This window comes from Penicillium alfredii (genome assembly GCF_028826965.1).
Source record: "Penicillium alfredii strain IBT 34128 chromosome Unknown utg000011l_segment0_segment0, whole genome shotgun sequence".
NCBI lineage: Eukaryota > Fungi > Ascomycota > Eurotiomycetes > Eurotiales > Aspergillaceae > Penicillium > Penicillium alfredii.
The window spans coordinates 685,835-707,728 of NW_026622708.1; the positions used below are offsets into that span (position 1 = coordinate 685,835).

General features: G+C 51.0%; 10 protein-coding genes across 10 annotated transcripts; 4 read left to right on the forward strand and 6 right to left on the reverse strand.

Annotated features, from left to right (window-relative positions):
• Positions 1 to 231: 231 nt before the first annotated feature.
• NUU61_008694 (dihydrofolate reductase) lies at positions 232 to 1,307 on the reverse strand (the record flags this gene model as incomplete). The annotated part of the gene is made up of 2 exons (XM_056659219.1): positions 232 to 990; positions 1,065 to 1,307. The coding sequence occupies 2 exons, from the start codon at positions 1,305 to 1,307 to the stop codon at positions 232 to 234; spliced, it is 1,002 nt and encodes a 333-aa protein (XP_056507512.1).
• Positions 1,308 to 1,884: 577 nt separating this feature from the next.
• NUU61_008695 (RNA polymerase II mediator complex head subunit MED22) lies at positions 1,885 to 2,567 on the reverse strand (the record flags this gene model as incomplete). The annotated part of the gene is made up of 4 exons (XM_056659220.1): positions 1,885 to 2,076; positions 2,219 to 2,287; positions 2,376 to 2,470; positions 2,534 to 2,567. The coding sequence occupies 4 exons, from the start codon at positions 2,565 to 2,567 to the stop codon at positions 1,885 to 1,887; spliced, it is 390 nt and encodes a 129-aa protein (XP_056507513.1).
• Positions 2,568 to 3,044: 477 nt separating this feature from the next.
• On the reverse strand, positions 3,045 to 4,043 carry NUU61_008696 (spliceosome-associated CWC15 family protein; the record flags this gene model as incomplete). The annotated part of the gene is made up of 7 exons (XM_056659221.1): positions 3,045 to 3,080; positions 3,136 to 3,306; positions 3,359 to 3,455; positions 3,494 to 3,781; positions 3,832 to 3,908; positions 3,956 to 3,978; positions 4,034 to 4,043. Coding segments are annotated over 7 exons (702 nt in total), but the record flags the coding sequence as incomplete, so codon positions are not given.
• A 174-nt stretch (positions 4,044 to 4,217) lies between these two features.
• Positions 4,218 to 5,304, forward strand: NUU61_008697 (exosome non-catalytic core subunit RRP45; the record flags this gene model as incomplete). Its single annotated transcript, XM_056659222.1, has 3 exons — positions 4,218 to 4,462; positions 4,523 to 4,642; positions 4,710 to 5,304. 3 exons carry the CDS (start codon positions 4,218 to 4,220, stop codon positions 5,302 to 5,304), a joined length of 960 nt encoding a protein of 319 aa, XP_056507515.1.
• Positions 5,305 to 5,944: 640 nt separating this feature from the next.
• On the forward strand, positions 5,945 to 10,126 carry NUU61_008698 (aminophospholipid-translocating P4-type ATPase DRS2; the record flags this gene model as incomplete). The annotated part of the gene is made up of 3 exons (XM_056659223.1): positions 5,945 to 8,865; positions 8,919 to 9,222; positions 9,275 to 10,126. The coding sequence occupies 3 exons, from the start codon at positions 5,945 to 5,947 to the stop codon at positions 10,124 to 10,126; spliced, it is 4,077 nt and encodes a 1,358-aa protein (XP_056507516.1).
• Positions 10,127 to 12,228: 2,102 nt separating this feature from the next.
• Positions 12,229 to 13,495, forward strand: NUU61_008699 (uncharacterized protein; the record flags this gene model as incomplete). The annotated part of the gene is made up of 4 exons (XM_056659224.1): positions 12,229 to 12,347; positions 12,421 to 12,823; positions 12,887 to 12,970; positions 13,025 to 13,495. The coding sequence occupies 4 exons, from the start codon at positions 12,229 to 12,231 to the stop codon at positions 13,493 to 13,495; spliced, it is 1,077 nt and encodes a 358-aa protein (XP_056507517.1).
• Positions 13,496 to 14,149: 654 nt separating this feature from the next.
• On the forward strand, positions 14,150 to 15,574 carry NUU61_008700 (WD40 repeat domain-containing protein; the record flags this gene model as incomplete). The annotated part of the gene is made up of 1 exon (XM_056659225.1): positions 14,150 to 15,574. The coding sequence occupies one exon, from the start codon at positions 14,150 to 14,152 to the stop codon at positions 15,572 to 15,574; it is 1,425 nt and encodes a 474-aa protein (XP_056507518.1).
• Positions 15,575 to 15,675: 101 nt separating this feature from the next.
• On the reverse strand, positions 15,676 to 17,685 carry NUU61_008701 (type-X family DNA polymerase; the record flags this gene model as incomplete). Its single annotated transcript, XM_056659226.1, has 1 exon — positions 15,676 to 17,685. The coding sequence occupies one exon, from the start codon at positions 17,683 to 17,685 to the stop codon at positions 15,676 to 15,678; it is 2,010 nt and encodes a 669-aa protein (XP_056507519.1).
• A 389-nt stretch (positions 17,686 to 18,074) lies between these two features.
• NUU61_008702 (HoxN/HupN/NixA family nickel/cobalt transporter) lies at positions 18,075 to 19,859 on the reverse strand (the record flags this gene model as incomplete). The annotated part of the gene is made up of 7 exons (XM_056659227.1): positions 18,075 to 18,691; positions 18,746 to 18,891; positions 18,946 to 19,224; positions 19,286 to 19,371; positions 19,425 to 19,497; positions 19,581 to 19,591; positions 19,659 to 19,859. The coding sequence occupies 7 exons, from the start codon at positions 19,857 to 19,859 to the stop codon at positions 18,075 to 18,077; spliced, it is 1,413 nt and encodes a 470-aa protein (XP_056507520.1).
• A 1,010-nt stretch (positions 19,860 to 20,869) lies between these two features.
• Positions 20,870 to 21,318, reverse strand: NUU61_008703 (uncharacterized protein; the record flags this gene model as incomplete). The annotated part of the gene is made up of 2 exons (XM_056659228.1): positions 20,870 to 21,201; positions 21,279 to 21,318. The coding sequence occupies 2 exons, from the start codon at positions 21,316 to 21,318 to the stop codon at positions 20,870 to 20,872; spliced, it is 372 nt and encodes a 123-aa protein (XP_056507521.1).
• Between the last annotated feature and the right edge of the window lie 576 nt (positions 21,319 to 21,894).

The window sequence follows — 21,894 nt, forward strand, 5'->3', positions numbered from 1 at the left end:
TGCCTCGACTTGGAATTTCACATTCGTCCTACCTATCGTTTACTGGCATTTGTTGGGCTTGGATTTGAATGGTTTGTATGTCTGGTTTGTACAGCACTATATAGCAAATTGTATAGTCTTGACCCTAACTGTAACTTTTGCTCTCTAGATACCCATGCATGCTCTCTAGATCTCTAGCGTCTATACAAGGCACTCCCAGAACCATAAATCACCATAAACCATCCTATGATCCTAACCAACCCGCTCAAACCCAACCATCTGAATCCCCACCTCGCCCTCTTCCCTCCACCCACCGGAAACCTCCTCGCCCACCCACTCCGAAACCTCCGCCGAACTAGCACTCCTCCACCCATTCTGTGGCGTGAGTCCATCCAACGGGAAAAACGTATCACACTCGAAAGACGCCGCCCCCGCCGCTACATCCTGCGAGTCACCTTCTTCCTTCTTTTGTGTCTCCGTCTCCGTCTCTGTCTCCGCATCCGGCTTCCGCACCACATTCGTCATAACCACCCGCACAGGCCGCCGCCGCAGCGCCGACGACCCATCAACAGCCTGCATATGCAGCGCCGCGGCGTAGATCTCCGCCCCGCCAATCACATAGATCTTCCCCAAACGCCCCGCAGCACCGTAGATAGAGTCCAGGTCGTGGAGGGCGGCGTCGAGGCTGGGAGTCACAATCGCGTCGGTGATGGGGTCTGCTGTCGTTGCGGACTGCGGGGTGGTAGGTTCTTTGGCGGGGGTATCGAGTGATGTTTTTGCGGGGTCTGCCTTAACCTTTGCCTCGGCCTCAACATTCGAATTCAAATTCGAATTCAAATTCGAATTCTGGTCAGTGCTGGTGCTGGTGCTGGTGCTGGTGCTGGTAGTGGCTGTGGTGGCAGCTTTGGCAGCAACCGCCGCAGCCAACTTCGCACGCCGCGCCTCCAGCTCCTGGAGCACGCCGTCGCGCACGGCGCCGGACTGGTCGCGCGTGATGACGACACTAATCCGCTTCGCGAGCGGGCGAAGATGTTTCGGGACCGAGTCGTAGGTCTTGCGGCCCATGATGATGGCGTTTGTGGTACCCGGCGCGGGGGGCGCGATGTGGCGCGCGCGAAGAAGCTCATGTCGGCTTTGATGCGCGGCCAAGGGAGGGTGCCTTTGAGGCCGATACCGAGGCGTGTTGTTGTCGTTGTTTCATTGGTGTCGCTGGTATTCAGGGTGGAATTGGTGGTGCTGGTGCTGGACGCGACGCGTACGGGGGTTGTTGCGACGATGAGGGTGAGGGGGAGGGATGGTGGGATGGGGTGGGTTGATGGTGGAGGCATTTTGTGTTTTCTTTCTTGCTTTGTTTTCTGTTTGGTATGAGCTTCTTTGCGGTGTTATTGTCTCATTGAAATGGAAATAATCGCCGGGGTCGAGTGTTTGGGGTTTGTCGAGGGGAAAGTTGAGCGCGAGTGATATCAGGCGCTTATCGGCCACGCAGTATACAGCGTTGTGTTTGTGTTCTTCTGTTATATTTAAATTGATTTAATTATGTATATTTTCTTATATCCTTAGGATTTTCAGGTTCAGTGGAAATTTTTATTTAGGCACATTCATCTCCATATTAGCATGCATTTCAGTCAACTCGAGTTGCAGATATATCTTCAGCCATACCACCACCCAGTCAGGTCATTGCCAATAAGATATTGCCCATGTCCTATTGCCTTCCTCGATATTTGAAAATATCAAATCTCTTTCAGTCCCAATTTATGATTGTACTAGGAACCGAAGTATAGAATCCTCCGAATATGCCAAGATGACACCAGATGAACGCCGCACCAAATACACCAAATGAAACCGCTCAAACGCCATGTCGAGCTCGATGAGCAATGCAAATCAAATCCACAGCCAAAGTCACACTCAATTCTTCCCTGAAGACGGCTTCAATAATCCACCCTCCTCAATAGCCTTCTGCACCGCAAGCACATCCTTCTCCAGCTTCTCACGGCGCTGGACATCGCGCTCGTCTTCACCGAGTGTGTCGAGTTTGCCAAAGAGCCAAGTCTCCTTCATCACCCGGGACAACGCAAGGAGATCTTCGGCGGCGCGGATCTATGGCGGTAGTGGGAAAGGGTTAGCACTCCAGGTTTCCTTTCCTCATGAACCCTGTGTCTTGATCGAGGTGTTGATGCTGTCCCGAATGACCAATACAATGCGGCGCATCTTTTAAGATTATGGCATGCCAGAGGCTTACCAGTGCTGTTGACTCCACGTCTAGCTGGTAGGTCTCGACGGCTGTGGAGGTATGGCTGGGATTTTGGAGCTGTCGCGGCGGTTGTCAGTAAACACGACATTTGGTGTATATGTAATTGATTGCAGGAAAGAGGGGAGGGGGGGGGGGGAAGACTTACAGTCGCCGTGGCCATGATATTCTCGAACCGCTGTAGCAATTGGGAGATATCGGTGTTGATGCGATCTGCGAAGCCGCGATTAGCTGCTCCGTTGTCTCACACCTCACGGTGTTTGACCACTGCGAGCATCACAAGCCACCAGTACAGGCAAAACTCACTGTGCAGCGCTTTGGCAGTAGGTTGCGACTCCATCTCGAGGGTTGAAGATTGGAGAAACGATGCCTGGCAGAATCGAACGATAAGGTGCGGGAGGGCGGTGAATTCGCTGTGTATACTTGGACTACAAGTGCAATATAGAGATACACAACATAGATACTTCGATATTAATGTCAAACTAATGCTGCTCTAAGACCAGTGGTCTTTACATTGGCCGGCCAATGAAACCATGGCATGAGGGAGACCCCGCGGAAATACCCTTGCGCCAGCTATCCGTTCATCTTGGTTGCTCTCCGAGGGTTGTTCGGGGCATTGGAGTTATGGTACACGCTGCTTAAAACAGGCCTCAAATATTGAAATGGGTGCAGTTAGAGTGATAGTCGTCATACTCAGGCCTGCTGATACCGAGGTCGTTTTCAACATTCGACCGATGATAATTCAGCGAACATATTTAGACTAACGCGATAAAATTAGCGAACACGTTTCCAAGCACGATCAAGTCTAGTCACATACCATAAATCGCTTGTGGAAGTCGGAGCGCAGCAGATCCTGTGAAATAGCCGGTTAATTCCGCCCTGTGGATATCAGAGAGTGAAGTCCTTACATTGACGAATTCCTTGCCGTCATTCTTCTCCGTTCCTCGGGCCTGGTTCTTGAACACAACGTCATCGTCCCACCGCCGCTTCATATTGAAGTCCTGCGGATTGAGAAGAGGGTTGCCCCGTGCGATGTCGACCTCGCGCTTCTCTTCTTCTTCGGCTGCTCGTTCGCGCTCCTGGAGATAATCAGTATGATTCGCAGCGCACTCGACATTCACTGTGGCATACCTCTTGCTCCTTTTGTGCCACTCGCTCCTTTTTGATCTTCTCGAGCTCGCGCATCAGCTCGGCCGCCTCGTCCTCGTCATCACTATTATCCGTTAACCTATGCATCTTCTCAGGCCCTTTTCCAGCCAAACTCACCTTTCCTCATCGCTGCTATCATCTTCTGACCCGTCTGAATCTGCATCGATGTCTCGTGTTTCTTCTAGTATGCGCCGTCGTTTTGCTTCTGGATCCTCTGCATCGCCATCTCCACTTCCATCTGGGGGTGCTGATTCCACTTGGCGCTTCGGAACCGTAGACTCGGCAGCAATGGGTTCACCGACAGGAACACCCTGCTTCTTGGCAAAGTGTGCAGCCTCGGCCTGGAGGAGCTCCGCGCGCAGGTCGCGCACTTCCGAATCGGCCTCGCCACCTTGTCCAGGTTGACTGGACCACAGTCAGCGATCGTCTTGTATCGATAACCATTCTTCACATACCGAACTTTCAGGTGGGTGTGTGCAGGAAGGAGTCGTTGGTGGTAGGCTGGGCCACGGAGAGCCTCTCGACCTTGGGCCTGTTCCAATTAGTCTGGAGTGAGAACAAAAACGCGGTCGGTCATACCGGATCAAAAGTAGGTCTGTGGGCTAGAATAAGTTAGTAAACTAGTATGATCCAACCATCAGAAGTAGCACACCATACCTGTAGTCATTGTGGAAAAGAGTGGTGCGGATGAATGTGCAGTTGGTTGCAGGTGCACCGGATAAGTCGCATCCAGGCTTTGGTGTATGGCCTGAGGCAGTCGTTGTTATCACCACCTCACCGCCCACTATTACTCATCTTTCATTGGTGGACTACCATCGGAATAACTATATACCGAGCAGCTATGCGGCCTGTGGGGAAGGCAAAATGGCCCAAAAAGGTCGACTTTGCTCCCCTCACTGGGGCTGGCTTTGCCTCGATAACAATGTCCAAAGAACACCCCCTCTCCAATCCAGAGCGAGACTTCATTCTTGATGCTCTGCGTCAGAATGTGCGTCTAGATGGCCGTGAGGTAGACCAGTTCCGTCCTCTGAACATTGCCTTTGGGGACGAGTATGGGCATGTGAAATTGCAACTGGGAAAGACTAAGTGAGTGTCGAGTCCGGAATTACCACAGTCAATGGCAGATGCTAATTGAGATTTGTCTAGCATTGTCGTCCGAATTTCTGCCGAAGTCACCAAACCGCACGAGGACCGTCCCTTCGATGGGCTCTTCAATATTAACCTGGAGCTGAGTGCGATGGGCTCACCAGCTTTTGAAAATGGACGGTATGGAATCGCTGCAATTCCTACATTAGTACGCGACTGGCGCTGACTTATTACTGCTCATCTCCAGGTCCAGCGACCTCGAAGCCAATTCCACCCACATCCTCGACAGTGTCATTCGCCATTCTAATGCCCTGGACACCGAGTCCCTCTGTATTATACAAGGTGTCAGTTGCTGGAGCATCCGCGCTGACGTCCACGTGCTTGACTACGACGGGAATCTGACCGATGCGGCCTGCATTGCAATCATGACGGCACTGCAACACTTCCGCCGGCCGGATGCTGTGGTGAAAGAAGGGCAGGTGATTGTCTACGGAGTCGAAGACCGCGTCCCGGTGGCTCTCAACATCACGCACAAACCGTTGTCAGTCACCTTCCAGACCTTCAACGACGGCACTCACATTATCCTCGACGCCTCTCGCCGAGAAGAGCTTGCGTCGGAGGGCGAGCTGGTCATTGGGATCAACAACGCGGGCGATATGTGCTTCCTCTCCAAGTTTTCCGGTGCGCCCGTCGATGCTTTGGCGATCGTGAACAAGACGACGGTGGCTCTGGAACGGGTCAAGGAGATCAATGCTCTGGTGGACAAGGCGTTGAAGGCGGATCTGGCGCAACGGTCGAAACAAGGCATGGCCGACGAGTCCCGGGCAGAAAATGACCGGTGATGGGCATGGAATACCCAACGTTGTATCATTAGAATCGTGATGACCCTGGGACTGGAGTTTTGCTTGGCTTCTGACTACGCAAAATAAGAGCATTTCTGCATTTTTGTCAATAATCAAAATTGATTTTTCTCAGACACGAGTCGTGGCTTAGCGCTGGCGTTGTAGATGCGCTGACGTTGTACATTTCGTGGAGCCGCTCCTATTCTTAGCATGTCTCAGGCTGCGATTGTTGAGCAAAACCGGAATTTTGCTATGCGAATAGCAAGAGCAGCAAGAATCATTCATATAATAATCGGAGATAATTTCTTTCTAACGAGTATTAAGCAAAAAGAAGAGAAGAAATAAAAGAATCTCGTGGTGACCGCCTGACAAGTTGGCAAAAGGCGGGACGATCAGGTCAACATAGCTTAATCGCTGCCTTCCGCTAAGCCACTCCATTCTCAACTTCCCACTTTTCTCTCTCTGGCTTTTTTCTAGCACTCTTCCTGCCATCTGGCTTTTCTCCTCGAGAAGGACTCGCTTTTCTTTGCATCGTCCTGCAGATCCAGTACGCGTTCATTGGACCAGCTTTCCCGATCAATGCCTCAGGGGCATCACCACTGCTCTCCATCAGTAAGGGTGTCAACTCCCCCGCGGCATTATGGCCAGCGGTAGGCCTCCCGGGTCGCATCCAGCCGCTGGCCACGATGATGACCTGCTGCTGGATTCAGGCCCGACGTATAGCACTGGTCGGGGCCCGCCCGTGAACGACGACCACCTCTTGCAACAGTTCAATATCGACGACTCCGACGAACCGCACGCGCAGCCACGCCCCTCGGTCTCTTATGATCAATTTGTCGGAAGCAGCGCATCCCAAGGTGCCCATGCTAGCAATGCTCCCGGTCTGGCGCATCCCCCCACCATCCCCGAGCACCTCCGCGATCCTTACACTGGCGCCTCGATGGATCGGACCTACTCCCAGACTTCGGGACTGGGGAACTATCAGCGATACTCACTGGATGAGTTTGAAGATTCACGCTCGATACAGGGATACTACGACCTCGATGCTGATGATGGAGCCTCCGGTACGCACCGTCTCCGAGAGGCGAAAGAGCGGAATAGTATCCTAGGACTCGGCGGCGGACTGATGGGGAAAGCCAAATACATGTTTGGCATGGGACCACAATACTCGGAGATGGACCTTCCCTTGACAGAGGCCGGGGCCCGAAGGGCAACGGTGGATAGCGCCGCGGAGGCGGCCGCGGCTCGACCTCAACGAAAGAAATTCCAGGCCTCTGATCTCAAATTCAGTTTTGGACGAGGGAAGACCGACCCATCGAAATTGGGACCTCGTCTGATTCAGCTCAATAACCCACCCGCAAATGCCGTGCACAAATTCGTCAACAACCACGTTTCGACCGCCAAATACAACATCTTCACCTTCCTGCCCAAGTTCCTCTTCGAGCAATTCTCCAAATACGCCAACCTTTTCTTCTTGTTCACCGCCGTCCTGCAGCAGATCCCCAATGTATCGCCGACCAATCGCTGGACCACCGTTGTGCCGTTGAGTATTGTCCTGTTCGTATCGGCAACCAAGGAGCTAGTCGAAGACTATAAACGGAGGACGTCAGATAAAGGGCTGAATTATTCAAAGACCCAAGTTCTTAAGGGTTCTTCCTTTCACGAAACAAAATGGGTGGATGTCGCAGTAGGAGACGTGGTCCGGGTCGAGTCCGAACAACCATTCCCAGCAGACTTGGCTTTGTTGGCATCGTCGGAGCCCGAGGGATTATGTTACATCGAGACCGCCAACCTGGATGGCGAGACCAACTTGAAAATCAAGCAAGCCATTCCAGAGACCGCGAATCTGGTCAACCCCAGTGACCTGAGTCGCTTGAGCGGGCGGATCAGGTCTGAACAGCCCAACAGCAGTCTGTACACCTACGAAGCCACTCTGACCATGAACGCTGGAGGTGGCGAGAAGGAACTGCCTCTGGCACCAGACCAACTCCTGCTTCGAGGTGCGACTCTGCGCAACACCCCTTGGATCCATGGCATTGTTGTGTTCACGGGCCACGAGACCAAGTTGATGCGGAATGCTACTGCGACCCCGATCAAGCGGACTGCTGTGGAGCGAATGGTCAACATCCAGATTCTCATGCTCGTGAGCATTCTCATCATTCTCAGTGTGATCAGTTCCGTTGGCGACCTGGTCGTCCGGAAGAGCGAGGCCGAAAGTCTGGCTTATCTCGACTACGGGTCTGTCAACTCTGTCAGGCAGTTCTTCATGGACATCTTCACTTACTGGGTGCTTTACTCGAATCTGGTTCCGATCTCCCTTTTCGTGACGATTGAAATCGTCAAATACTTCCAAGCATTCCTCGTCAATTCCGACCTCGATATTTACTACGACAAAACAGACACCCCCGCGACCTGTCGTACCTCATCTCTTGTTGAAGAACTTGGTCAGATCGAATACATCTTTTCGGACAAGACAGGTACTCTGACCTGCAACCAGATGGAGTTCAAACAATGCACTATTGCAGGCATCCAATACGGAGACGACGTCCCCGAGGATCGACGAGCAACAGTAGAGGATGGCGCCGAGGTTGGGATCCATGACTTCAAGGAACTCAGGAAGAATGTTCAATCCCATCCCACCCAGAATGCCATACAACAATTCCTGATCCTCCTGGCTACCTGTCACACGGTTATCCCTGAAAGATCTGGCAAAGACCCCAACGAAATCAAGTACCAAGCGGCATCGCCAGACGAAGGCGCTTTGGTGGATGGCGCCGCCTCACTTGGGTATCGGTTTACCAACCGAAGACCACGCTCGGTGATCTTCGAAGCCGGAGGACAAGAGTTTGAGTATGAATTGCTGGCAGTGTGCGAGTTCAATTCGACCCGGAAGCGAATGTCGACCATCTTCCGATGCCCCGATGGAAAAATTCGCATTTATTGCAAGGGTGCTGACACCGTCATTCTTGAACGGCTCCACCCGGACAACCCCACCGTGGAAGTGACCCTCCAACATCTCGAGGAGTATGCTTCGGAAGGTCTACGAACCCTTTGCCTGGCCATGCGGGAGATCTCGGAGGATGAATTCCAGCAGTGGAACCAGATCTTTGACAAGGCTGCCACTACCGTTGGTGGTAACCGTGCTGAAGAGCTTGACAAAGCCTCGGAGTTGATTGAGAAAGACTTTTATCTCCTTGGTGCGACTGCAATCGAGGACCGGCTCCAGGATGGAGTTCCAGATACCATCCATACCCTCCAAACGGCAGGCATCAAGGTCTGGGTTTTGACCGGTGATCGACAGGAGACGGCCATCAATATCGGCATGTCCTGCAAGCTTATCTCAGAAGACATGACCCTCCTTATTGTTAACGAGGAGTCGGCCGACGCTACTCGTGACAACTTACGAAAGAAACTAGATGCAGTGAAGAGCCAAGCTGGCTCCGGAGACATCGAGGCATTGGCTTTGGTCATCGATGGGCGGTCATTGACGTTTGCGCTGGAGAAGGACATGGAAAAGCTGTTTTTGGACCTGGCCGTGATGTGCAAGGCGGTGGTTTGCTGGTAAGGGTTCCTCTTGATGGATAACAAGTTCGTGCTGTTGACTTTATTTCCAGTCGTGTCTCTCCCCTCCAGAAAGCCCTTGTCGTCAAGCTTGTCAAGCGACACTTGAAGTCATTGCTCTTGGCAATTGGTGACGGTGCCAACGACGTGTCCATGATCCAGGCCGCGCATGTTGGTGTCGGTATCAGTGGTGTTGAAGGTCTTCAGGCTGCACGGTCTGCCGATGTGGCAATTGCTCAGTTCCGATTCCTGCGCAAGTTGCTCCTCGTCCATGGGGCTTGGAGTTACTCCCGGATCAGTCGAGTGATTCTGTATTCCTTCTACAAGAACATCACGCTGTATATGACACAGTTCTGGGTAAGTTCATACGCTTTGTTATTTGAAGAAATGAAGTCTAACCTGGTTGCAGTATTCCTTCCAAAACGCATTCTCCGGAGAAGTTATCTACGAATCTTGGACCCTCACCTTCTACAACGTGATTTTCACTGTCCTCCCTCCTTTCGCTATGGGAATTTGTGATCAATATATTTCCGCTCGCTTGCTGGACCGCTACCCACAGCTGTACCAGCTGGGTCAGAAAGGGCTCTTTTTCCGGAAGCACAGCTTCTGGGCCTGGGTTCTGAACGGATTCTTCCATTCACTCATCCTCTACATCGTCTCGGAGCTGCTTTATTTCTGGGATCTCCCGATGGCGGATGGCAAAGTTGCCGGCCATTGGGTGTGGGGTGCGTCGCTGTACACCGCCGTACTGGCTACTGTTCTTGGGAAAGCCGCTCTCATCACCAACATCTGGACCAAATACACCTTCATCGCCATCCCCGGGTCCATGCTCCTCTGGCTTATCTTCTTGCCGGCGTACGGTTACGCTGCTCCTGCCATTGGCTTCTCCTTCGAATACTACGGCACTATCCCTGTTCTCTTCAAGTCGCCCATTTTCTACCTGATGGCCATCATTCTGCCTTGTCTATGTCTCTTGCGTGACTACTCATGGAAGTACGCCAAGCGCATGTACTACCCACAGCATTACCACCACGTGCAAGAGATCCAAAAGTACAACGTGCAAGACTACCGACCGCGTATGGAGCAATTCCAAAAAGCGATTCGCAAAGTCCGCCAAGTCCAGCGCATGCGCAAACAACGTGGCTACGCCTTTTCGCAAGCCGATGATGGTGGCCAAATGCGCGTCCTGAATGCATATGATACCACGCGCGGTCGTGGCCGATACGGTGAGATGACCAGCTCCCGGGCTATGCCGTCGTGAATTGCTTTTTCCACTTTGCTTCGCGGGGATTGCATTGCCGTTGCTTTTTTTCTGCATTGAATACCAAGAGATTGGTATAGTTTCTGTAAACTCTTGTATTTTTTTACCCTCCTACATTTTCCTTTCTTTTTCTTGATCTTCCTCTAGATCTATCTTTTTTTTATAGCCGCGCTATTGGTTTGGAGGAGGCTGTGATATATCACTCTTTGTTGATTTGGTTTAGTTGGAGTGTTGCGAATAGCAGACATGACTGGCACATAGCTACGCTTTGACTTTTCTGGCCGTAGGTGATATGATAGCCATCCTGTGATTTAGTAAAATCGAGGGACCTACACGCTACCGGCGATACCCCCGAATTCCCTCTTGCGAGTTCCCTGCAATATCGACGACAAAACCAATGGTTAGGATTCTTTGTCTATCCGCGAACTTTCATTTTGCACAGCTCCACCCACCTCTTTGTCATAGAAAGACCAGCGGTGTTTCAAATCTTCCATGGATTCATACTCGGTGTGTACAGGGGTTCTCGTTCCTGGATCTTGTGGAGGGGGGTTCTGTTTCGCGTTCACTTTCTTTCTCCAGTTGAGACTAAGAACAAATCTCGCACTATCCGGCAACCCCAATCTCTCAACCCCGAGGAACCCGAGAAACGGTTCTATACATCGGTGTTTGGCATCTTCTCTTTGTCCTGATCCGGCTAGGAGACTCGACCAACCTTTGATGGGTTCAATTCAAGGTGTCGCTCTACTGACATGCACGTTGACTTATGGGCCTCGCAATTTCTACACACTGAATGCGTATGGCTCGAAGTCCAGTGTGCCGGTCCGCGGCGTATGTTCTTACCAGGATGCAGATATACGAGTCCCCGGGAACGAGGTATAGGCATTGAGTGCGTCAGGCTTTTGGGGTTGACCACATCGCCAATTCTGTGGCTGTTTGACGTGCGGATCTGTGGCAAAGTGTGAACGGCTGTCCCTGGGGGGCTTGAATGATCCATGGGATTGGGCTTGCCGCGTGGATTCTTTATTCTTTCTTTGACCTTGGGGGTTCAGTGCGTGGTGGAGAGCTGCCAGATCGAATCTTCGCCAGTACTCCAGTACTCGATGGCCTTTGACTTGGATGCTCATATCTCACCCTCTGTTGATTCGCCTATTTAACAGAAATGAGTCTCTTCCAAGAGGTCGCGACAGCCTGAGCTTTAACTTCGACTAGACATATTCAAAACACAAGGAGGGGCGGATTAAGGGCTACCACGACGGCAAGTGTTGCTCGACCATAACCGACAGTGGTCGAGGTCTTTGGATTTTCCTTTCTTCATCAAAGAGCATCAGAAGAAGATATCGGTGTTAGAGTACATCGCAGAACCGGGCAAAGGGGGAAGTTGCGATGGGGTGTGTCTTGGCTTAGGGCATGGTCTGAAAGAACCCGGAGCTTGTGGCGTCGTCTTTCTTTCAGACAGCCGTAAGTTCTCCTACTTCATTCTTTGACGGAGACCAGCTAAATTGAATGCTCCCCAAAGATTCTTTCTTGCTTTGTCTCCTTTTCATCACCGCTACTTTGAACAGATATGCCGATATCCTCCAATCCTCGGTGGAGCTCTACGCTCGTTGCTCGATTCCAATGGAACAAGGAGCTCACCACACTAGTGTCTTTGAAAAGGAGAACGTTTGGAAGCTCCCTTTTTCTGGATACCGCTGGTTCTCCGTTCTTGAAAGCCAAACAAAGAGAACCCTCGGCCAGGGTTCTAACATGGCTGACCGGGTTATCCAAAGAAATGGACAAAAATAGAGTCAAGCTCAACATGCTCGATATGGACCAGGATGAACTGCCATATGGACTACAAATATCCCCGAGAAACTGCCTCGTCCTGACCATTCTCGTACCTCACATCCATTCTACTTCTGCTATTATCTGCAGTCTTTCTCTTTTCCTCAAAAATCGGCCGGATGCCAGTTACCAGAAGTGGTGGCGGGCGTTCCTCGAGGTCCGAGGGCGGACCTTTCTTGGGGGCCAGGAAGAGGCCGGCCAATCGAGGCAAGGGAAAGGGCAAACAAAAGCCGCAATCGAAGAAGAAGGGGATGAAGGAAGCGGAGGGAGGAGACAAAATGGAAATTGGCGATCCGATCGACTCGGAATATCCGAGCGAAGAAGAGGACCAGTCTGCGGCCGTTCAAGAGAATATACCAGAAGGTTGGACGGCTAACGAGCCAGATCTCGAAGAAGAGTAAGTTCTTGTGATATGTGATAAAAAAAAAAAAAAAAAAAAACAAGCAAGAAGTATGTAACCAAGAGTGCAGCGATATCGATGGCAATATCCAACGATGCCGTGACCGAATTGCCGCAGGAATATTTCCACGCGCCTTTAAGGCAAGGCTGAAGGGATATAAAGTCCGGAAGAGAGCGCGCGATGCGATTCTTACCGCCGAACCAGAAATTCAGGATGAAAATGTTGCCCAGCGCCTGCATTGGCTGAAATTCACCGAAGCAGAACTCGTTAAAGATGGCGACAAGGGTGAACATCTGCCGAACGTGAGAGCACTCATAAAAGCCTACCGAAGTGGCAAGTTGGCGTGGGACGAGACGAAAGTCACGTATTGGTCCAAGGGAAAACAGCTATGCGAGCCGCAGGAATTCGACGTCGAGGGATTCAAGAAGATCAACCTCGCCAACAATGGCCACAAAGGGTTTTGGGTGGAAGGGGTAAGTCCTGTTGTCATCCTCAATCTTTGTGCATTGCATACTAAGACGCGTTGGATCGTCCAGGGCGAAAAGCCAGGGCCTTTCAATATGTTTCCGAGCTTTATCAACGATCCAACAACGATACCTCTTAATTATCATCAACACGAGGTATTACCGCAACCCTGGAGCTTCGAAATTCTCCTATTGATTGATTGATTCTAGATATGGTTTGACGTTCAAGTGTCTGACTCGCGGCCTGTACAAGGTCCGCCCATAGTACCGAAGCAGATGAAATTCCTAGATGACTCGGGGTCCCACCTGATGTGCATCTTCCAAGATGACCTAGACGAAATCATAAGTCTGGCTCATGGCACCCAGCCTATGGACATAGGTCCGAGGCCTGTGGTGACTGCCAACGGAGTACGGAATTTGGATAGAAAGCTGCTGGAAGCCCGAGTCTTGACGCCAAAACTAGAAGTGATTACCAGACCGTCCTTTGTCGCCTGTTCTATCAGACCAACCTCAGACAAAAGCTACTCCAACACCCGACTCAGTGGTGTCTGGTGGAAAAACTTGCTCTACCTTGGCATGGCCCCTGACGACACTGGGAGACTGTATGTGAGTACCGATAAAACCAACATGGTGAATCCGATGCCGGATATCGACTCAAATAATGCAAGCGCACCGGTTTAGGTATATGATACAGCTGGTGATTTGCTGGCTAGTGGTGGTTTATTCTTGAATGCGTTGTGGTTTTGTTTCCCTCCCTTCTTTCTTTCTTTTCTTTCTTGTTTGGTTTAACATGTGGCTTTCATTTTCCTCGTCTTTTTTTCTTGACTTCTGTGCTTAATCTCTGCTTTTTTCTTTTTCCTTGCAAAGAGACCTGTTATCGAATGGCGTCCGCGGGGTTGATATCTATATTGACTGTTTAGACAACAGGCAAGGAACTGAGCCAGCCCCCATTCCTGCATTGTTGCCTGATCATGTCTTCAAGTGAATAGGAGCGAGCAAGTGTCCTTGGCTTTTGAAATGTTCCGCTTTGATTTGATTTTCATGACTATCACATAAATTGGATTTATCTTGCGAGTATAATAATATCATCCGAATACTATACAAGTATAAAGTCTGCTCTTGAAACCATCCAATGTGCCTTGAAAAAAAAAAAAAAGAATGCCACGTGTGTGGCACCATGTAAAAAGAGTCATTCATACTAGGGTCATGCCGATCATCTGGCCTTGACTCAGTGTTGACTGGGTTGATCGAAGACTCAAACAACCATTGCAACAACATCTTTTCGCTTGAGTCACAATTGATTTAAAAGAGCAGATCAACAAGCTCCTACACACCATGAGGTCCATGAACCAGAAAAAGTTCCTCGAGCAGTACGTCTACGCTCTCGAGAATGATTTCACCTCTCCGAATGGGGAGCCTGCAGCCTGGGCGCCCGACCATCCCAAATATTGGGGCCAAGAAAGAGCGAAGATCGGTCTCGATGGAAACAGAATCACGCCTGCGCTCAGTCCTGATAATCGGTTCCTTGCAGTAGGAGCCGAGCAAGAAATCCATGTTATCGACGTGACTACGCAGGAGCGTCTTGAGGTGCTGCGCGGTCATAGCGGGGAGTTGGAGAAGGTTCAGTTTGCACCAGAACTGGTCGATCACGGCGACAATCAAAATGGGACTCGCTATCTATTGGTCTCAGAATGTGACGCGGAGATAGTGATCCTATGGGAACTGAACGAGCGGGGGAACCTCGTGCTGTCGAAAGAGGACAAAGAAAAGGCCGTTGACGCCGATACCCTCGCCACCGAGACATTGCAACCTCTTGTCTCCAAGCTGGTCACGGACCATGGCTGGAATACCGACGACAAAGCAATTGACGCTCTAAATAACGAGGTGCGGAGTGCTCTTCGTAGCGCTATTACCCTGCACGAACAAGAACGAAGACTCTGCTTCCGCGGCCAGCTGGCCTCCTTCGGCAGTGCCGCCTTCAGCCCTGACGGCAAGACGCTGCTCTATCTCAGCCAGAACGAGTCGACTCAGGGGGGATCTCGGGACGCTACATCCCTGCCCTGTGTCAATGTGTGGGATGTCGAGAAGAGATATCTCCGACACCAACTACTCGGCCACGCAGATGCCATCATGTGGACTGCTATGAGCCCAGACAGCAGACTAGTCGCATCTATTGCATGGGACGGCACAGCACGGATTTGGGACACTACCTCGGGGGAGTGTCTCCGCGTCGTGGGACCGCTAGGCGGCCAACTCTGGAGCGGTGCATTCTCCCCAGATGCAAAATGGCTTGCCATCAGCCAGGGCAGTCCCAAGACGCATATCCATGTCTACGATATTAGCACAGGGGAGCCAGTGTCTCGCTTTGACGGAAGTCGTCGCTGGGCGCGGTCCTTGGCTTGGAGTCCCGATGGGACTATGCTCGCGTGCGGGACCGATGACAGCACGCTGTTCATCTGGGATCCTATCACGGGGCAGGAGCGGATGCGCTGGCGTTTGGCGTTTGAGGATTGGATGATGCGTAGTTTTGCGAGTATTGGTGGAGTGCGGTTCCTGGATGGCGGCCGGAAGTTGATCTTTCAGATCAGAGAGGGGACGGTCGAGATCTATGATTTCGAGACTAATCTCAAGCAGCAGCTTACAAGAGGTGCTGAAGATCAGATTGACCAATGTCCTAACTCGGAGGTGGTTTGTTCGGCGGACTCGAGACTTATTGTCGTTCCGGATGGGGACGGGGTGTTGAGGGTTTGGGATCTTTAGGGCTCGACGTCTTGTATACTTGTACTTTTCAGATAAATCACGAAGAAAACCTATAAAATAGAGACATGTAAACTTTATGTTCAAATCTCATTTTAATTTGTCTATCTCGTGCATCTCTCATCCGGAGGCCTCCATCCCACCCCCAACCGCTCCATCACCAGTCTCTCGCGCTCCTCCCAGCTCTCTCCCCCATGCTCCAAATCAACCACCTGACCTCCAGCAGTATGCTCGCGCACGCCGCTCGAATCAAACTTCCACGCATGCGCCTTCTTTGCATACCGCCGAAGATCTCGCTGGAAGGTCGTGTCCCCAGACCAGCCAAGCACAGCACAGCCAACAGTACGCCATGGCGAGATAATAATATCAACGCGGCGATGTGGATTGGGGTTCTTTTTGGGAGGTTGGGTATCATTGTCGGAAGAGCCGAAGTGCGGGTCCTGCCATACCACCAATGCCTTGTCGAGAGAGTCGAAATGTTTTCCTGTGTCGTCGCCGCAAAACGGGAGCGTTTGCTGGTCACGATGCGAGGAGCTCAGGTTGAGAGCAAGTGTATGGGTGACATAGTGCTCTGTTTCGAGGCTGGCGACGACATCAACGACGAGATTGCGGGTGACGGTGTCATCGCGGTGCGTCAGGATCAGATCGACGTCGCCGCTAATCTTCTTTCCACGGCGGTAGCCACCAACCAGCACACAGTCGATATCCCCATCCGCATCAGGCCGGACACGATCAGCATGGCGCCGCACGATACCAGCAATATTCTCGGACTCTTTGCGAGGAACACCATCCAGGAACTCATCGTAGAATTTGACTCCGATCTGCTGCACGCGCGAGAGCGAATTCCAACCCTGCTCGACAACGTCATCCAGATCGCGCCATCCTCGCTGGTAATAAAACTCTCGTGCGGTTTTGGAACCCACTCCCCAGATGCGATAGAAAGTATTCAGCACACGCAGCACAGGATCCATTTCTAGCATGTCTGCAGCGGCCACGTTGCCGTCATCATCCGTGTGGTTGCAGCCGCCGCTCTGCTGGAACTCAGCGAATAAATTCGCAATCTTGACGTCGCACCCGGGTAGAGCGATGATTTCGCTGGGTCGTCGGATGAGATATGGGTAAGCGGCTAGAGCAGCGATTGATGTGCTGTATGCTCGTACGCCCACGTCGTCCAGCGTGAGCTCTCGGATACGGCGGATCTTCTCGAGTTGCGAGATAAAGTCCTCGTTGGGAGGGTGGAGTGGTGCGGAACGCATGCAGGCATAGAGAACTTGGTTGCGGACCCAGTCTGGTGGTGGTGGTAATGAGACGGTCTCGTCATGCTCAGAGGTTGTTTGGCGATAGAGCACTGGTGGATTTCGCTGACTTGCGGCCCCGTCCGGTACTTCTTTCGAGCGCCGGGCCAGGAACCGGTTAGAGGATGGAGCGGGCGGGGGATTTAATGTAGCATCTTCTTTGGCCCGTTGGAGAATTCGGGTTGGTATTTTCTCTGGGGACTTTTGGCCAGCTCCGATGCTCGAAGGAGCAGCGACCTTTTGCCCTCGGTAAATCACAAAGGCGTCCTGCGGTAGACATTCTTCGACCTTGATGCAACGCTCCAACCATTCGAGCTTGACAACTACCACTATCTGCAGTTGCCCTTCTGGTGCTTGAATCAGATCTTGTGCCGGGCTGTGTCGAGTTTCCCCACCATCTTCCTCTTCTTCAGACTCGGTACTGAGATCTACAATCTCTGTGGCTGCGTCTTTGGGCAAATGACTACCATCAATGCGCCTGCGTTTCACCGGCGGTTCTTCTTTTTTCGATGGTGCTTTGGACTGAGAGGAGGATAATTCAGGGATTTCCTCTGTCCAAACGCCATGCGAGCGCAATTCCAACGCCGCGCGTTTCTTCTGGCTAACGTTGCCCAGGATTAGACCGGCTTCCGAAATGTCATAGGTGAGGTTTCCACCATATTCAATGAGACGGTTCTCTACCTCGTGGAGTCTTTCCAGGGTCAGATGGGTTGGCAGAATGAATGTCGGCGGAGTTGATGAGAATATAGATGTATGATGAATCGAGTTTGCGGTAAGCTCTTGTGGCGATGAGCTACCAAATAAGGGGTTTGAGACCATGTCAGGTTATATATGCAGATAATTCAAAATAGATCGAATGTACAGCTGGATGTTGGTTAGATCATGGCATGTGGCATGGGTTGCCGTCGTCAAGCTGCTCGGCTGCAGAGCGAGTGAACATGGTTCTTGGGGGCGAGATGTGCGGTTTCCATTTATGCATGGGTGTGATCGATAGGGCGCAACATGTTGATGAATGATCAGACTTATCGAGTGTTGATGCTTGGATGTTGTCGAGGCAATTGCGGGTTGCGGTCGGCCAGAATGACGTCATATTAAGCCTGAGGCACAGTATATAAAATTAAACGTGACGCACTCTATTTTGTTGATTTCTTTTTAATACTTTTTTTTTGGTGGATAGCAAAGTAGATCAAGTCTATATATTAACAGTCTTAGACGATCTCCCCCTCATCCCGTGGCCCAGTCGCTGTCACCGCAACCCTCGAACCTCCCTTGCCAACCACTTCAGTCCGTCCATGCTGGGCACTACCCCCAGACTCGTTCACAACAGTGACACCAGCGTCCGCAGTCGGCTCCAGTGAGTAATCGCGACAAGGCTCCTCCTCGTTCGTGACAACACTTCTTCCACCGCGCCGAGCTATCCACCGACGCCACGGCTTATACAGCACGACACTCAGTCCGCCAAAGATAATAAAGCAGCCGCAAATACCGCCTCCAATAGCATCATAGTAGTCTCCTGCAGTCTGCACTCCATCCCAGAATTTTCCCGTGGCGTTGGTGACGTTAAGGATCATGGTGAGCAGCTGAATCACGCCGATGACAATGGCCACGATCACCGTCAGCGTGGTGAGCACGATCGAGTAGTATAGGAAGGCGATGGGGTCGCGGTGGTTGCTTTGTGGTGGAGGGAGCTCGTTGCTGTCGCTGTGAATGGAGGATGCACTCGTGGTGTTGTTCGTGGGTTTTGGTGGGAGGAAGTTGGCGGCAGGTTGGATGTAGAGTGAGAACATGAGGGCTCCGTCGATGGTGTCTAGGAGGCACATTCCGGCTGGACAGAATATTAGTTTTTCGACAGTCATGGATGAAGAGGAAGTGGACTCACCGGTAAATAGAGCTGGCAGGATGAGAATCACCCAGAATGAGGTGCCTTTGGCAGCCTCAATCGACGAGATGCCGAGCAAGGCGATCTCAGACGAAGTGTCGAATCCCAGACCAAATAGAATGCCAAGGGGATACATCTTCCATGGACTGGATCAAAGATCAGCCATATACTTCTATATATCATGAAAAAGAGTGACATACCGGTTAATCAACTTGAACATCTTCTTCAGAATCGAAAACATAATCCCACCGCCCTCAATCTTCCACGCTTCTTCCTCTTGGCCCTCCGGCAAATCCATTACTTTTTGCATCTGCTTGATCAGCTTATACAAGATATAGCCATTCATCAGGCCCAGCAAGATGAGAAAAGCAGCGCTGACTGAGCTGCCGATGATACCGCCGATCGTGCTGAAACTGTCGAAGCGCGACGAGACGGCGGCAGCAGTTGCAGCGACCACAATGGATGTGATGATGACGATGCTGTGTGGGAGTTAGCAAAAAAGGGCTGTTTCAAGTTTGGAATCACCAGAATTCAACTCACGTCGAGTGACCCAGTGAGAAAAATGTACCCACGGTGACGGGCTTTTGCCCGGTTGCCAGAAGTCGGCGAGTCATAAGATCAATGGCCTTGAGAAATGTCAATATAAGTGACTTCCTCTGGGATACCGCGCAGTACATACAGAGATGTGGTCTGCATCAAAAGCATGTCTCAGACCAAGCGTGTATGCCAAAACAGCCGTGGAAACCAACGATCTACCAACAAGAAACATGGTTAGTATATTCAAGGCCCCCGACTGCAATCGATATGCCACAAGATTCGACACAGTGAGGCTCACGGGTGATAGCGCTGCAGTGCCACATTAGCAATTGTTCGAATATTTTCATAAGATCTCTGAGGATGGATATCGCCATACCAATACAATCGCAGCTGCAATCCACACAATAGCATTCAACAGCGCAATAAACAAAATAATCCCAATCGCCCGCAGCGGAATCTTTCTGATCCCGGGCACCCGACTATGCGAGCGTTCGGCATGCCGTAGCAGGGGTTTCAAGCTCCACCTGCGCTCGCTATTCAGACTCTGCGAGTCTGCAGTGTCGTCTGCCGGGTTCATGTCGAAATTGATGCTGTTTTCTCTGCTGCGTTTGACAGTTAAACTGCGTCGCGTAACCCCGCTTTCCAGGGATGTTTACTCCTATCGCGGGGTAGAGACGAGAAGAGTATGAAGAGAGAGAAAAAAAGAGACTGGATGAGAGAGAAATGGCCAGAGTATTATAGCCCGCTGTATGCCGATCCGATAAATATGAAAAATTGCCATTAGTCTTATCTCCGCCAAGGTACCGCAGGAAAGCTTGAGGGTCGCTTGGCGGAATGCGCGGAGACGGTGGAACTGCGGGACTGCGATGGCCGAGCCCCACGGGAGGCCATATCGGAGGGCCCCGATCGTACTGTTAGCAGTGTTGAATATTCCGTGTGGCAGATATTTCTTTATCTCATTCTAGTAATTCTCTATTTTTTCTAATTATTCTTTGGCATCTTGAGCACGACAAGATTTCCTATTCGCGTTCATAGTTGGCCGATCGGGATTGTTGATGGCCGAGCGGGGCTCGGCAAACACCTGCGGGCCTTGACATCGGCGGAATAATGTATGCGAGAGTTGCGGGGACATCGGAAGGATCAGAACTACATTACAATTTAAACCAGTCAGAAAGGATTTCTCCCCTTGCCCGGATTCCTCTTTTGTCTCAGCCTTAAAAGTAGTTTACCGGTGGCAAAGCATGGAAAGCACCCACTGTTCGAACCTATAGAACTAGTATATCGTCTCTGCTTATTTTAGATACATTCCAGATCATCTTAACCAATGTAGATCAGTTTATACCAACTATGCTTTAGAGGCAGCGAAGCTAAGCGTAGTTTAAGCGTATCCATGGCATATATACTCCAAAGCATAGCATCTACACCCAGACAAGCCATTAATTCCAAGAACATGCAAGGTCCATTCAATGTCCGCCAATAAAGACCCATATCTTCATATAAATATATCTAACTTCTCAAGACCATAAGATATTCACAATTTGATCCCCAAGCCCCTATCCTACTCTCTCAAGAGACACTTCCAAAAATCTAAGAATCACAAGAGCCCTCCACAGTATTAATAGTCCCATCATCCCCACAAACATCATCCCCATCCCTCCACTCCTTCACACCACCACCGCTTGACGAGATGTACGTGGGCGTCGTCACCTCAAAAGTCTTGTCCGAGTCGACACACGTCCCCGTCACTTTGCAGTATGTCTGCATGCGCATCAGTCCGATCCGAGAGGACTTGGTGTCAGCGACGTCCTTGGAACCCGTCGAGTCGTCCGGGTAGACGTTGTAGTTGTCGGCCATGCCGACCTGGAAGTGCATGGCTGGGGAACCGGGGGTTTGGCCTGCGAGGCCGGTGGCGCTGAGTGCTGTCACGAGAAAATTGCAGTTGGAATTAGGAGTCATGTGCAGGTAAGTTGGAATGGGTATGGAAGAGTAGCCGTACCAAGACAGGCGAGGAAAGTCAAGGGAATAGTTGCGCGCATGGTGGTTGATGTAGATGAGAATGTGAATCAGGTCGAGTGATTTGGGTAATTCAATTCTCAGGGAGGGCTCTCGGGTATTCTAGTAAATAGTACATGAAGAGGCAGTCTTCAATTTATCTATCTCCAAGACCAATTTTAAGACCAACATTGCAATGAATCATGTACTCTCGTCGAGCCCGACGGGGCGTCTGATGGGGGCGAAGGATTCTAACAGAAGGCCAACGCCTATCACCAGTCTATGACCTTCATATTCTTCATAAGAATAGGATTCTAAATTTCATAAAACGAATTTTTTTTTTTTGGACCCTCTTCTCAAACGGCGAGTTTGATGAAGGTTTTAAAGTCGTATAGTTATATGAAGTCTATCTAGAAATTGATAGACAATACCCTCGTCGACTCACGGTCTCATGCACCCCGAATATATGATATTTGGGAGATAGGGGTCCTGACTCGAGTGCATAATACAACCAAGTATCTTTCGGGCATTTCATTGCCCTGCTCTTCCCCAGTTTGCATGCTGGATGCCGATCCCATCCCCAACGCTTGGCTCCCCAGATTGGGGATTTAAGCTCGGAC